Here is a 14,604-nt window from a genome sequence, read left to right as displayed (position 1 = left end):
TTAAAAAGTTCTGGATATATCATTGATGGAACCTTGTAGTGACAATTGGCTGTGATGTCATAGACTCTTAGTTAAACTTCTAGAAGTTATATTTAGTCATACCAGAGATTAAACAGGAAAGATGCTTACTAAATGAGGTGGGATCCAACACGAGTGTAGTACAGAATGTAATAATTTGTGAACTAACTTTTTCCTGAGGTAGCTCAGCAGAAGAACACTTAATGAGGAAGGCAAAGGCTTAAGTATCTGGTACATTTGTCATTCCTTATGGTTAATTTACTTGAAGGTTAATAAGTTTGAAATCTACCAGTTTTAGAAATGGAAGAAAAGGATGAATCTGAACAGTCTATCTCGGCAGGGAAGCAAGAAATTCGAAAGAGAAGACGACCCAGCCAGCCCATGGTAGATAAATCCCAGCAGACTGAAGTAACAGAGAAAAAGAAACAATTGTCTATACCACAGTCATCTGGCCCCAAAGCTGCCCTTAGTATTGGTAATATTCCTGGAAGCAAATTAAACTATGAAAGTCATAGAGTATCTTCTCAACTTCAGCAAACTTGGATAAAGAGAAAGCGTGTACAGAATATAGCTGATAAGTCTCTGCAGACAGAAACTATTGCAGAAGAGAAAAAAGAAGAAATCAAGTTAGTTTGTGAAGCAGTGGTACCTGAGGAAAAGCCAGCTGCTGTTGAAGTAGGTCCTGAATTTCCAGAGAGTGTTCAGGAAGTAGAAGTTCCACCAAGCAGATACTCTGCTCAAGTCAAAACAGACAGATCTCAGCAGACTAGTTGTACTGGAGACTGGACAATGATGAACTGTCCTCAAAAAGATAAACTAGACAAGGAACAGCAGACATACTTTAGTGAATCAGAAATAGTGGTTATTGGATGGTCGACTAATTCTTTTTCAAAGTCAAAGGAAGGTGCACAGAAGCGCAAATCTTCAGGGAGTATTTTTGTTAGTGAACATCCTGAATTTCAACCCACAACAAGTAGCAATGAAGAAACTAGGCAGCAAAGTATTAGCAGAACATTATCTATTCCACCAACCAAAAAAGATTCTCCTGTACCTTTAGAAGATGAGAAAGATGTTCCAGTTGAAGTACAGCCTCCTGCTGCAGAAGAGATCTCTGCTGAAGAACAACTTCCACTAGATGAGACTGCTGCAGAAGAGGTTCCTGTGGAAGTTCAGCCTCCACCAACTGAAGAGGCTCCTCTTGAAGTACAGCCTTCCCCAGCTGAAGAGGCTCCTGGAGATGAGGCCCCTGCTAAAGTAGAGCTTATGCCAGCCGAAGAGGCTCTTTCAGAAGAGCCTCCTGCTGAAGAGGCACCTGTTGAAATACAGCCTTCCCCAGGGGAAGAGGCTGCTGGATATGAGGCCCCTGCTAAAGTAGAGGCCACCTCATCTGAAGAGACTCTTTTAAAAGAGCCTCTTACTGAAGTTCAGCCTCTTGCAGCTGAAGAGGCTTCTACACAAGAGGCCCCAGAACTTCAACTTTCACCAGCTGTGGAGTCCCCTGCAGAAGAGGCCCCAGCTGAAGCTGAGCCTCCACCAGCTGAGGAGTCTCCTGCAGAAGAGCCCCCAGAGGCTCAGTCTCTACCAGCTGAAGAGGCCCCTGCAGAAGAGGCCCCAGCTGAAGCTGAGCCTCCACCAGCTGAAGAGGCCCCTGCAGAAGAGGCTCCAGCTGAAGCTGAGTCTCCACCACCTGATCAGGCCCCTGCAGAAGAGGCCCCAGCTGAAGCTGAGCCTCCACCAGCTGAAGAGGTCCCTGCAGAAGAGTCCCCAGAGGTTCAGTCTCCACCAGCTGAGCAGGCCCCTGCAGAAGAGGCCTCAGAAGTTCAGTCTCCACCAGCTGAAGAGGCCCCTGCAGAAGAGCGCCTGGAAGTTCAGTCTCTACCATCTGAGGAGGCCCTTGAAAAACAGGCCCCAGAAGTTCAGTCTGTACCATCTGGGCAGGCCCCTGCAGAAGAGGGCCTAGGATTTCAGTCTCTACCAGCTGACAAAGCCCCTGAAGAAGAGGCCCCAGAAGTTCAGTCTCCACCAGTTGACAAAGGCCCTGAAGAAGAGGGCCAAGGACTTCAGTCCCTACCAGCTGAGGAGGCCCCTGCAGAAGAGGCCCCAGAAGTTCAACCTCCACCCACTGAGGAGGCTCCTGCAGAAGAGACCCCTGCTGAACTTCAGTCTCCATCAACTGAAGAAACTACTTCAGAAATGGTCTCTGTTGAGAAACAGCCTTCACTCACTGAAGAACCCTTTATTACACCAATCTCTTTAGAAGAAACCTCTGCTGAAGTTCTGCTTCCGCCATCTGAGCAGACCCCTGCAGATGAGGCTCTGGTAGAGAACGTGTCTCCAGTAGATCAGGCTCCAAAGGAAGCAGACGTCCTGGTGGCAAAATTAGAATCAGGGAATTTGGAAGATAAGCCAAAATCTGAAGAGCCTTTAGAACGGGATACTGTTCCTAAAGATTCATCTGATACCAAGAATGAAGCAGTTTCTTTTGAAATACAGGGTGTCATCCATATAGAACTGGAATAAGGGCCTCCTCCTCAGCTGTGGTCAGATATTAACTAAGCTAACAATCAGAAACCAGGAGGTTCTGGGAAGTATGTATATTAGAAAATGGTAGGTATATTTGAAGGTACTTGGAGAGAGCTTTGTGAAGCAGGAAGTGAATGAAAATCCTAAGACATGGAGTGTAGTTTGGAAAATGAGCAATAAAAACTAGTGATTTTAAATTACTCTACTATTTTTATTCAAATCTAAAGTGTAATAAAAATATCTATTTTGAAATTAACTAATTTTATAACTGAAAGAATTAAAATATCCTCTTGACACTAAATTCTGTTGACAAGGGTAAAATATTCTCTACAGTCATTTTTTTCTTTCTCCACCTGTAGCTTGTAGTGGAAAAGACATTTTCTTTTCTGCAGTTCTCTCATCTACTTTAAGTTCCTTGAGTTTTGGTCACACATCTAAAGTTATGGAGTGTTTTCTTTCTCCTTAAAATTCATCATATCTATTATTCTCTTTCCATTTGATTCCTTCTGAGACTTTATTTCTTTTTTGTTTTCGTTCCTGTCTTGAACATTTTGCCGTCTGGATAGGTTACACTTCTTTTATAAAAATCTTCACTTCAATGAAGCTAACAGTGGATGAAGTATTTTCAGTTCAGTTCAGTTGCTCAGTCGTGTCCGACTCTTTGCAACCCCATGAATCACAGCACGCCAGGCCTCCCTGTCCATCACCAACTCCCGGAGTCCACCCAAACCCATGTCCATCAAGTTGGTGATGCCATCCAGCCACCTCATCCTCTGTTGTCCCTTTCTCCTCCTGTCCCCAATTCTTCCCAGCATCAGGGTCTTTTCCAAAGTGTCAACTGTTTGTATGAGGTGGCCAAAGTATTGGAGTTTCAGCTTCAGCATCAGTCCTTCCAATGAACACCCAGGACTGATCTCCTTCAGGATGGACTGGTTGGATCTTCTTGCAGTCCAAGGGACTCTCAAGAGTCTTCTCCAACACCACAGTTCGAAAGCATCAATTCTTCAGCACTCAGGTTTCTTCACCGTCCAACTCTCACATCCATACATGACTACTGGAAAAACCATAACCTTGACTAGATGGACCTTTGTTGGCAAAGTAATGTCTCTGCTTTTTAATATGCTATCCAGGTTGGTCATAACTTTCCTTCCAAGGAGTAAGCATCTTTTAATTTCTTGGCTGCAATCACCATCTGCAGTGACTTTGGAGCCCCCCAAAATAAAGTCTGACACTGTTTCCCCATCTACTTCCTATGAAGTGATGGGACCAGATGCCATGATCTTAGTTTTCTGAACGTTGAGCTTTAAGCCAACTTTTTCACTCTCCCTCCTTCACTTTCATCAAGAGGCTTTTTAGTTCCTCTTCACTTTCTGCCAGAAGGGTGGTGTCATCTGCATATCTGAGGTTATTGATATTTCTCCCGGCAATCTTGATTCCAGCTTGTGCTTCCTCCAGCCCAGCGTTTCTCATGATGTACTCTGCATATAAGTTAAATAAGCAGGGTGACAATATACAGCCTTGACATACTCCTTTTCCTATTTGGAACCAGTCTGTTGTTCCATGTCCAGTTCTAATTCTTGCTTCCTGACCTGCATACAGGTTTCTCAAGAGACAGGTCAGATGGTCTGGTATTCCCATCTCTTTCAGAATTTTCCACAGTTTATTGTGATCCACACAGTCAAAGGCTTTGACATAGAAGTCTTTTAAAAAGTGTATAATCATAAAGAAAAATATACTGAGATAGCCTTGAGGGCATATTCCTATTTAGTTTTTTATGTTCCAATTTTATTGAGATTTAATTGACATATAGCATTAATGTAAGTTTAAAGTATACAGCACAGTGATGTGACTTAGATACATAATGAAATGATTACTGCAATAAGTTTAGTGAGCATCAATCACGTCATATAGATATAAAATTTAAAAAAATGAAAAAAATTTCCTTGTGATGAGAACTTTTAGGATTTACTCTTTCATAAATAATATGCTACAGTATTAATTATATCATGTACTTTAAATCCCTAGTTTGTATCTTTCGCATCTTTTGACCACCTTTATCTAATTCTCCCTTCCCCAACATTCCACATCTTATTACCAGAAACCTGATCCCTGCTTCTATCAATAAGTTTGTGTGTGTGTTTGGTTGGGTGGCTTCAAGTTGTAATTTACCTGCAAAACTATATTCGTTGTTGGTATATAACATAGTGACCCAATATTTCTATACATTGCAAAATGATCATCACAGTAAGTCTAGTTACCATGTATCACCATACAAAGATATAACATAGTTGTTGGCTATATATACCACATTGTGCATTTCATGTCTGTGACTCATTTATTTTGCAGCTGGAAGTTTGTACCGGTTAATCTCCCTCACCTGTTTCTCTCATCGCCTCAATACCCTGCCCTCTGGCAGCTACCTGTTTGGTTTCCGTATCTATGACTCTGTTTCTGTTTTGTTATATTTGCTCATTTTTTAAAAAAGTTCTTTTGTTTTTAATTGAGATATAGCCAGTGCAAAATATATGTAAGTTTCAGATGTATAATAAAGTGATTCACAATTTTTAAAGGTTATAGTCGATTTATAGTTGCTATAAAATCTTGGCTATATTCACTGCATCGGGAATATAGTTTTTATAAAATATTGTCTATATCTGTGGCTTATTTTATCCATAGAAGTTTGTCTTAACCCCCCACACTTGTCTTGTCCCTCTGCACTTCCTTCTCCTCCCTGATGACCAATGGTGTTTTCTCAATATTTGTGAGTCTTTTTTTTTTGTTATTGTATTTACTAATCTGTCTTATATTTTAGATTCCACATATAAATAAATGATCATACACTTTTGCCTTTCTCTCTTTGACTTATTTCACTTAGCACAATACCTTCCAAGTCCATTCATGTTATTGCAAGTGCATCCAAGTTATGGCAAAATTTAGCCCCTTTTTATGACCGAGTAGTATTCCATTGTGTATGTATGTATGTGTGTGTGTGTGTATATATATACACACACACACACCACATGTTTATCCATTCATCTGTAATGGACATTGAGGTTGTTTCCATATTTTGGCATTTATAAATACTGCTACTGTGAAAATTGGGGTGCATGTATCTTTTTGAATTAGTAAGTTTGTTTTTGTCAGATATATACCCAGTAGTGGAATGGCTAAGTCATATGGTAGTTCTATTTGTAGTTTTTGAGAAACCTTCCTCATATTTTCCATAGCGGTTGTATCAATTTACATTCCTACCAACAGTGTATGATGGCTTCCTTTTCTATACATCCTTGCCAACATTTCTTGTTTGTGTTCTTTTTGGTAATAACCATTCTGACAGGTGTGAGGTGATATCTCATTGTGGTTTTGATTTGAATTTCCCTGATGGTTAGCAATGTTGAATATCTTTTCATGTACCTGTTGTTCATCTACAATTTTTTTTAAAGTCTATTCATTTCATCTGCCCATTTTTAAATTGGATTGCTTGTTGTTTTTTTTTTTTAATTTTTTGAGTTGTATGAACTGTTTACATATGTTGGATATTAACACTTTATTGGTCGTATCACTTGAAAATATTTTCTCCCAATCAGTAAGTTGTCTTTTCACTTCATCAATGGTTTTCTTTGCTTCACAAATGTTTTCAAGATTAATTAGGTCCCATTTATTTATTTTTGCTTTTATTTCCTTTGCTTTAGGAGGCAGATCCAAAAAATATTTTGCTGTAACTTATGTCAAAGAATGTTCTGCTTATGTTTTCTTCTAGGAGTTTTATGGTTTCCAGTCTTATACTTAGGTCTTTCATCCATTTTGAGTTTATTATTGTGTATGGTGATAACGTTCTAATTTCATTCCATGACATGCATCTGCTCAGTTTTCCCAGAACCACTTATTGAAGAGCCTGTCTTTTCTCCATTGTATATTCTTGCCTCCTTTCTTGTAGATTAATTGATCATAAGTTTTTTTTTTTTCTTTCTGGGTTTTCTATCCTGTTTCATTGATCTATGTATCTCTTTTTGTGCCTCTGTTTGGATGAGTATAGCTTTAGTCTGATATCTAGGAGCGTGTTTTCTTCAGCTGTGTTCTCTTTTTGAGTATTATTTTAGCTATTTGAAGTCTTTTGTGTAACCATACAAATTTTAAAATTATTTGTTCTAGTTTGGTGAAAAATGCACTTGGTATTTTGATAGGGATTGCATCATAACTTTGTTATTTTTTATGTAAAAATAAGTTTAATATTTTAATTTTAAATCGAGGGAATACTCACAAATCAAGAAGACATAAATAAATAAATAGAAGAAAATGAGCAAAAGACAAGGAAGAGTGTTCCATAATGGAAGAAGAGTGACTGAGCAATAAATATATGGAAGTATGTGAAACTTTAGCAATCAAAGAAATATAGATTACTATTGAGAGACAATATTTTTAGCTAATTTAATTGACAAAATGGTTTCTTTTTTAAAAAATAAAAGATATATTACTTCAATATACAGTATTAAATAATCTACTTCATTATATGAATAAAAACAAGATTGGATCATTACCTATCAGCACATTTAAAAGATAATTCCAAAGAATTCCCTGGGAGTCCAGTGGTTAGGACTAGGTGCTTCTGCTCTGAGGGCCTGGATTCAATCCCTGGTTGGGGAACTAAGATCGCACAGCTGGCATGGCACCCCCTCCAGATGATTCCAAAAGAATTAAATATTAAATGTTAGAGGTAATACTATAAAAATATTTGTAAGATATGTTAGAAATTTTTCATGATAAGAGAGGACTTTTTGAATTTCAAAAGCACAAAGCATAAGGGGGAAAATTTGTTTAATTACAGTACACATATCTAAGAATTCATATCCAAAATGAACTCTGAACAGAATTATTGTTATTGTTGTTTCATCGTTGTGTCTGGCTCTTTGTGACCCCATGGACTGCAGCATGCCGGGCTTCCCTGTCCATCATTATCTCCCAGTTTGCTCAAACTCATATGCATTGAGTTAATGATACTATCCAACGATCTCATCCTATCACCCTCTTCTCCTTTTGCCTTCAACCTTTCCCAGCATCAGGGTCTTTTCCAATGAATCGGCTTTTCTCATCAGGTGGCCAAAGTATTGGAGCTTCAGCTTCGGCATCAGTCCTTCCAGTGAACATACAGGGTTGATTTCCTTTAGGATTGACTGGTTTGATCTCCTTGCTGTCCAAGGGACTCTCAAGTCTTCTCCAGAACCACAGTTTGAAAGCATCAATTCTTTGGCACTCAGCCTTCTTTATGGTCCATCTCACATCTGTGCATGACTACTGGAAAAGCCATAGCTTTGACAATATGGACCTTTGTCAGCAAAGTGATATCTCCACTTTCTAATATGCTGTTTGTCATAGCTTTCCTTCCAAGGAACAAGTGTCTTCTAATTTCATGGCTGCAGTCACTGTTCACAGTAATTTTGGAGGCCAAGGGAAAAAAAATATGCCACTGTTTCCAGTTTTTGAGTATCTTGACTGAGATGCAAATTTTCCTTAGTCATTGCCAGTATATTAGAAATTGCTTTAGTCCTTTTAACTAAATGTACTTTCAGTTTCCAGCATGAAATCTGGCATACTTGCTGAATCCATGAAATGTTTACCAGCAAGGTGGTCTCTTGCATTTTCAGTCTCTGTATTTATAATTTGAGAACATGAAGACAGAATTTGTCATAATCTTCTCTAAATATACTATTTTTTCCCTTAATTTTAAAAACATTTCATATTGACTAGCGTTGACTTACAGTGTTGTGTTAGTAAGGGGATACAGCAAAGAGATTCAGTTATACATATACATATACCTTTTCTTTTTCAGATTCTTTCCCATATACATTATTACAGTTGAGTAGAGTTCTCTGTGCTATACAGTAGGTATTTGTTGATTATCTATTTTATATATGATAGTGTGTTTATGTTAATCTCTACCTCCTAATTTATCCCTCCCTATTTCCCCTTTGTTAACCATGTTTATTTTCCAAGTCTGTGAGTCTCTTTCTGCTTTGTAAGTTCATTTGTATCTTTTTTAATTAAGATTCCACATATAAATGATATGATCTTTGTTTTTCTCTAACTTACTTCATTTAGTATGATAATCTCTAGTCCATCCATGTTGTTGCACATGATATCATTTCATTCATTTATACAACTGAGTATATATGTATATATGTACATATATATGTATATATATATATACACATATATATATCCTATCATATATATGTACCATATCTTCTTTATCCATTGACCAGGTGGCTGCAAGTCTAGAAGACTTTAGGCTGCCTGTCTGCCGATGGGTGGGTGTTCCTGCTCCTTTGGTTGTTTGGCCTGAGGCATCCCAACAATGGAGCCTGTAGTATGTTGTGTGGGACCAGGTCTTGGTGTCAAAATGGTAGTTTCCAGGAGAAGTGAAAGTTGCTCACTTTCACTTTGAGGAAAAAAAAGTCAGGACTCTTTGCGACTCTTTACCAGCTGAACCACAAGGGAAGCCCCAGGAGAGATCATGCCAAATAGTACTCCACAGCCCAGTATGTCTGACTTTGCTTTCCTGGTGGCTCAGATAATAAAGAATCTGCCTGCAATGCAGGATACCTGGGTTCTATTCCTGGGTCAGGAAGATTCCTTGGAGAAGGGAATGGCTACTCACTCCAGTGTTCTTGCCAGGAGAATCCCATAACAAAGGAGTCTGGCAGGCTACAGTCCATGGGGTTGCAAAGAGTCAGACATGACTGATCAGCTAAGAACAGTATGTCTTGACCCCAGTGTTCTTGTTCCCACAATAAGCCACAACTGTAGCCCTGTCTCCCCAGGAGACCCTCATTTGGTGGTTTGATGATGTTCTTCTGTTTTATGCTTGTGTTCTCTCTCTCTTTTTGTTTTTGTTTTTGTTAATCTACTGTATGTTTTTGGTTTGTGGTTATCCTGTTTTTCAATTATGTTAATCCATTATTATATCTACTTGCTTTAGACTGGTAATCATATAGGCTTAAACACATTCTCGAAAAAAATCCACATTTTCTTACTCTCCAAAATTTTATGATTTTGATGTACTCTTTTATATACTCATTTTTATCCTTTTGCTATTCATTATAGTTATCCTCACTTTCATAAGCATTTTTTATTTTTTAATCTGTGTAGTGGCTTATTTAAGTGATTTACTTTCTAATTGTAATTTTCTCTTTCCTATAGATTCTTGCTTATTTTCTATTTAGAGAAGACTTTTCAGTATTACTTTTAGGCCAGGTTTTAGCATTGTTATATTCTTTTTTTTAAAATTTATTTTTACTTGGAGCATAATTGCTTTACAGTGCCGTGTTGGTTTCTGCTGTGCAACAATGTAAGTCAGCTATAAGAACACACACATCCCCTCACTTTTGAGCTGACCCTCTAGGTCATCACAGAGTGCCAAGTTGAGCTTTCCCTGTGTTATAGAGCAGTGTCCCATCAGCTATTTGCTTGTCTGAGAAATTCTTTATCTATCCTTCTATTCTAAATGATAATCTTGCTGGGTAGAGTATCTAAGTTGCATGTTTTTCCCTTTTAGGACTTTGAATATATCTTGCCACTCCCTTCTGGCCTGCAACTTTTCTGTAAAGAAATCAGCTGATATCCCTTTTAGCTAATTCTTTGTTTTTCTCTTGCTGCATTTATTTGTAAAACTTTTTATTTGTTTTTATTATTTGGCTGTGCCAGGCCTTAGCTATGGCACGTGGAATCTTCGGTCTTGATTGTGGCATGCGGGATCTAGTTCCTTGCCCAGGGATTGAACCCGGGCCCTCTGCATTGGGGGCACAGAGTCTTAGCCACTGGACCACCAGGCAAGTCTCCTCTCTTGCTGCATTTAGAATTGTCTCTCTAACTTTTGCCATTTTAACTATAGTGTGTCTTATTGTAGGTCTTGTTTGACTTCATCTTATTTGGTTCTCTCTGTGCTTCCTGCTCCTGGATATCTGTTTCCTTCTTCAAGTTTGGGAAGTTTTCAGGCATAATTTTTTCAAATGTATTTTTGATCCCCTTTTCTCTTTCTTCCCCTTTTGAGATCCCAAATATGAATGATTGTTATGCTTTTTATTATTGCATTGGTCTCATATGTTGCTTTCATTTTTTTCATTTGTCTTTCTGTCTTCTCTTCTAATTGGATAATTTTCATTATTCTATCTTCCAGATCACTTATTTGTTCTTCTACATTATTCAGTTTGCTATGCCTAGGCTTTAGCTCAACTTTTGTCTCAGCAAATGAGTTTTCTAATTTACTTGGTTCCTTTTTATAGTTTCTAGTTCCTTTTTACAGTAATCTGCATTTATATCAATAGCCTTTCTTAATTCCTTCATTATTTTGTATTACCTCCTTTTGAACCAGTGTCTATTAGAGTGAAGAGGACTGTTTCATCATTTGTTCTTTCAAGGGAATTCTCTTAATCTTTTAGTTGGGAGTGGTTCCTCTGTTTCTTCATTTTACTTATTTTCTTCTGCCTCTATGAGTTTAGGGGAAACAGTTATCTACTGTGGTCATGGAGGGTTGCATCCCCATGTAGCCTGTGTGTGTCTAGTATTTTTGGTGCAAGAGCTGTTTTTAGTAAGGATATCTGCTGCATTTTTCCTCAGTGTATGCTGGTTGTTTTCCCGTTGATAGAGGGTATGACTGGTGTGGCGATTATAGCCTGTTCTGGATATCGAGAGAGGCTCCCTCTTTGCTCTGTGATTTTCACAGTCCTAGCAGGGGCAGGTTCGACTCCCCAGTTGTTGGTGTACAAGACCCCAGATTCCCTTCTGAGCTGTACTGTGAGGTAGGCAGGACTGGAGCACTCCGCCGGGAGTGGAGCCACTGAGCATTCCTCTGCAGGAGCTTTCCACTGGGAAGTGTGCGCTCTGGTGTTGCCTGCCACCTGTTGTATGGACTGGCAAAGTACACTGTTGTTGACACAGCCCTCAACCTCTCCTCAGTCATGAAAAGACAGGCAGTAGGCCCTGGTGTAGTCACAAAACCACCTGCCCAGATCTACTGAGTCAGGTGCCGGGATCACAGTAGTTATGCACCTGGACCCACCTTGGGAGCTACAGAAGCAGCCCAGACTGTGATCTGGCCCACAGGGGCTAATACTGGACCAGCCTTAGCCACAGGAGCATGAGTATTCTGTTCAGATGTCCCACAGGTGCTGAGCTTAAACTGGCCCTGGTGGTGGTGGCAAAAATCTGTATGTTGTACAACCATGCGGGAAGAGAGCTCAAATTTCAGCCCTGCCCCCACGTGTGGGCAAGCACCTCCATGCTCCAAGGACTTGCAGAGGCGGAGCCATGCTCACTGGGATTAAAAGCGCGGCTGCCATGGCATGCCTTGCCCCTCCCTTTGAGTGCTTGCATTAATAATGAGGCTTCAATGATCAACCTCATCTTTCTGTACACACTCTCAGTTGTATGTACCTTGGGCCATCTTCTGCCCTCTTCAGGTTTCTGCCAACCCCAGTTCTCTCTCCGTGTGTGTCCTCTGAAGCCTAAATTTCAGCACCCAGCCTCTGCACACTCTAACAGACTTTTGTCTCAGGCTGGGGAGTGCAGGAAGGTGGCATGTTCCCTTTGTTCTGGTCTCTCTCTCTCCTGCTTGCTGCAAGAGGGCTGCTGCCCTCTCCTCTGAGCCTCTGAAACTCCCTTTCTGTTCCAGCTCATGCCCCCGCCAGTGAAGGGGCTCCCCAGGGCAAGGGAACCTCTCCTCTCTCACAGCTCTTTCCCAGCATACAAGGTCCCATTTCAATTCCTTTTTTCTTTCTCTTTTATCCTAGCTGGGTATGTGGTGATCTTTATTGCAATTTGTTTTATACTATCATCTACCAGTATTCAGCAGGTATTCTGTGAGAAGCATTCCACATGTAGATGTATTTTTGATGTATTTATGGGAGGAGGTGAACTCCATATCCTCCTATTCTGCTATCTTGACCTAGCCCCTCAGAGCAGATCCCAAGATTTCTTTGTGAAGTCAACTACACATAACTGAACTGGCAAAACTAAACATATCTCTCTGAATGTGTAGATGTTGTAATCTCCTTTTATAATAGCATGTAAGTAAACATTTTAAAATTTAATAATAACCCCCTGGTTATTAGAATGGCAGTTTAATTTGACACAAGAAACTTCTTTTGAAATGCTTTTATTTGTTAGTTTCTATCATAGGATTTGTATGTGTAACCCCATTTATGCCTAGAAAAAGATTGAGGGAAGTGTTTTGTGGTTGAATGGCTAATATTATTGTTGATTTAGCTAGGCTATAGTACCCGTTATTTAATCAAATACTTATCCAAGTGGTGTTGTGATGGTATTTTGAACTTGTGATAAATAGCTATAATAAATTGTCTTTAAGTAAAGGAGACTACCCTTGATAATGTGAGTGAGTCTTTTCTGATCTCTTGAAGGGGCTTAAGAGCAAAAATAGAAATTTCATGGTAAGGAAATTTTGCCTCAAGACTGAAGCATTAGTGCCTGTCTGGGTTTTCAGTCTCCCAGACTCTCCTACAAATTCTGGGCTCAAGACTGACACATGAATGCCTGCTGGCCTACTCTGCGATTTGGAACGTGCCAGTCCCACAGTCCTGGGAGCCAATTCCTTAAAATGATTCTCTTTATACACAGACATGCAGTTATGATAAAAGATACTGTATCTATGTCTATCTATCTATCTATCTATATCTATCTATCTATCTATATGTCTATATTTGCATCTATCCTATTGATTATGTTTCTCTGGAGAACTCTGACTGATATATTTGTTAACTTTGAGTGTGGGATTATGGGTATCATTTTTACTTTTTACTTTGCTATTAAGCAGATTGTCCTCAGTGAACACTGCTGTTTAAGTAAAAGAGCATAAACTTTGTTTGATAGCTCTCTAACCACTTAGAAACTGCTAAGAAATTCTGAAAATTAAATTCCAACAATAAAGGGACATGATTTCTACAATAAGAAATTATAACTTTTGACTCTCCTAGAGAGATATTTGCCTGTTGGAATAGCCCAAATTATGTATTTGAAGTTTTTAAAAAATTTTTATTGGAGTATAATTGCTTTGGGCTTCCCAGGTGGGCTAGTGGTAAAGAACCCGCCTGCCAGTGCAGGGGAAGAGAGAGATGCAGTTTTGATCCCTGGGTTGGGAAGATGATCTGGAGGAGGGCATGGCAACCCACTCCAGTATTCTTGCCTGGAGAATCCCACGGACAGAGGAGCCTGGGGGGCTATATAGTTCACGGGGTAGCAGATTCGGACTCAACTGCCTTAGCATGCAGGCATAATTGGTTTACAACTTTGTGTTTGTTCCTGCTGTACAGTGAAGTAAGTCATATATATATATATGAACACACACACACACACACACACACACACACACACACACCCTCTCTCTGAACCTCTCTTCCGCCCCTCAATCCCACCCCTCTAGGTCATCCCAGAACTCTGAACTGAGTTCCCTGTGCTATACAGCTGCTTCTCGCCATCTATCCGCTTTACGCACGGTTGTGTATAAATGTCAGTGCTACTCTCCCAATCTGTCCCACCTTCTCCTTCCTCCTCTGTGTCCGCATGCCCATTCTCTATGTCTGTGTCTCTATTCCTGCCCTGCAAACAGGCTCATCGGCACCATCTTTCTAGATTCTGCACATATATGTTAATATACGATATTTGTTTTTCTCTTCCTGACTTGCTTCACTCGTATGACAGACTCTAGGTCCATCCACATCACTACAAATGACCCAATTTTATTTCTTTTTATGGCTTAGTAATGTTCCGTTGTATACATGTACCACATCTTCTTTATCCATTCATCTGTCTATGGACATTTAGGTAGCTTTCATGTCCTGGCTATTTTAAATAGTGCTGCAATGATTATTGGGATTACATGCTTCTTTGGAGCTTCCTTAAAAAACTAAAAAAAAAAACCAACCACCATATAACCAGCAATCCCACTACTTGGCATATACCCTGAGAAAACCATAATGTATTTGGAGTTTTAAACAAATCTTGATAGTTTTCCCCTAAAGCTTGTTTTAAAATGTTATAGAAATTGAGAATCAG

General features: G+C 39.5%; 1 protein-coding gene across 1 annotated transcript; it reads left to right on the top strand.

Annotated features, from left to right (window-relative positions):
- Positions 1–318: 318 nt before the first annotated feature.
- On the top strand, positions 319–2,538 carry FSCB (fibrous sheath CABYR binding protein). Its single transcript, XM_065906117.1, has one exon. It carries the CDS (start codon positions 319–321, stop codon positions 2,536–2,538), a length of 2,220 nt encoding a protein of 739 aa, XP_065762189.1.
- The last annotated feature ends 12,066 nt before the right edge of the window (positions 2,539–14,604 follow it).

This window comes from Muntiacus reevesi, chromosome 15 (genome assembly GCF_963930625.1).
Source record: "Muntiacus reevesi chromosome 15, mMunRee1.1, whole genome shotgun sequence".
Lineage (NCBI taxonomy): Eukaryota > Metazoa > Chordata > Mammalia > Artiodactyla > Cervidae > Muntiacus > Muntiacus reevesi.
This window is presented reverse-complemented; position numbering and strand designations above follow the sequence as displayed.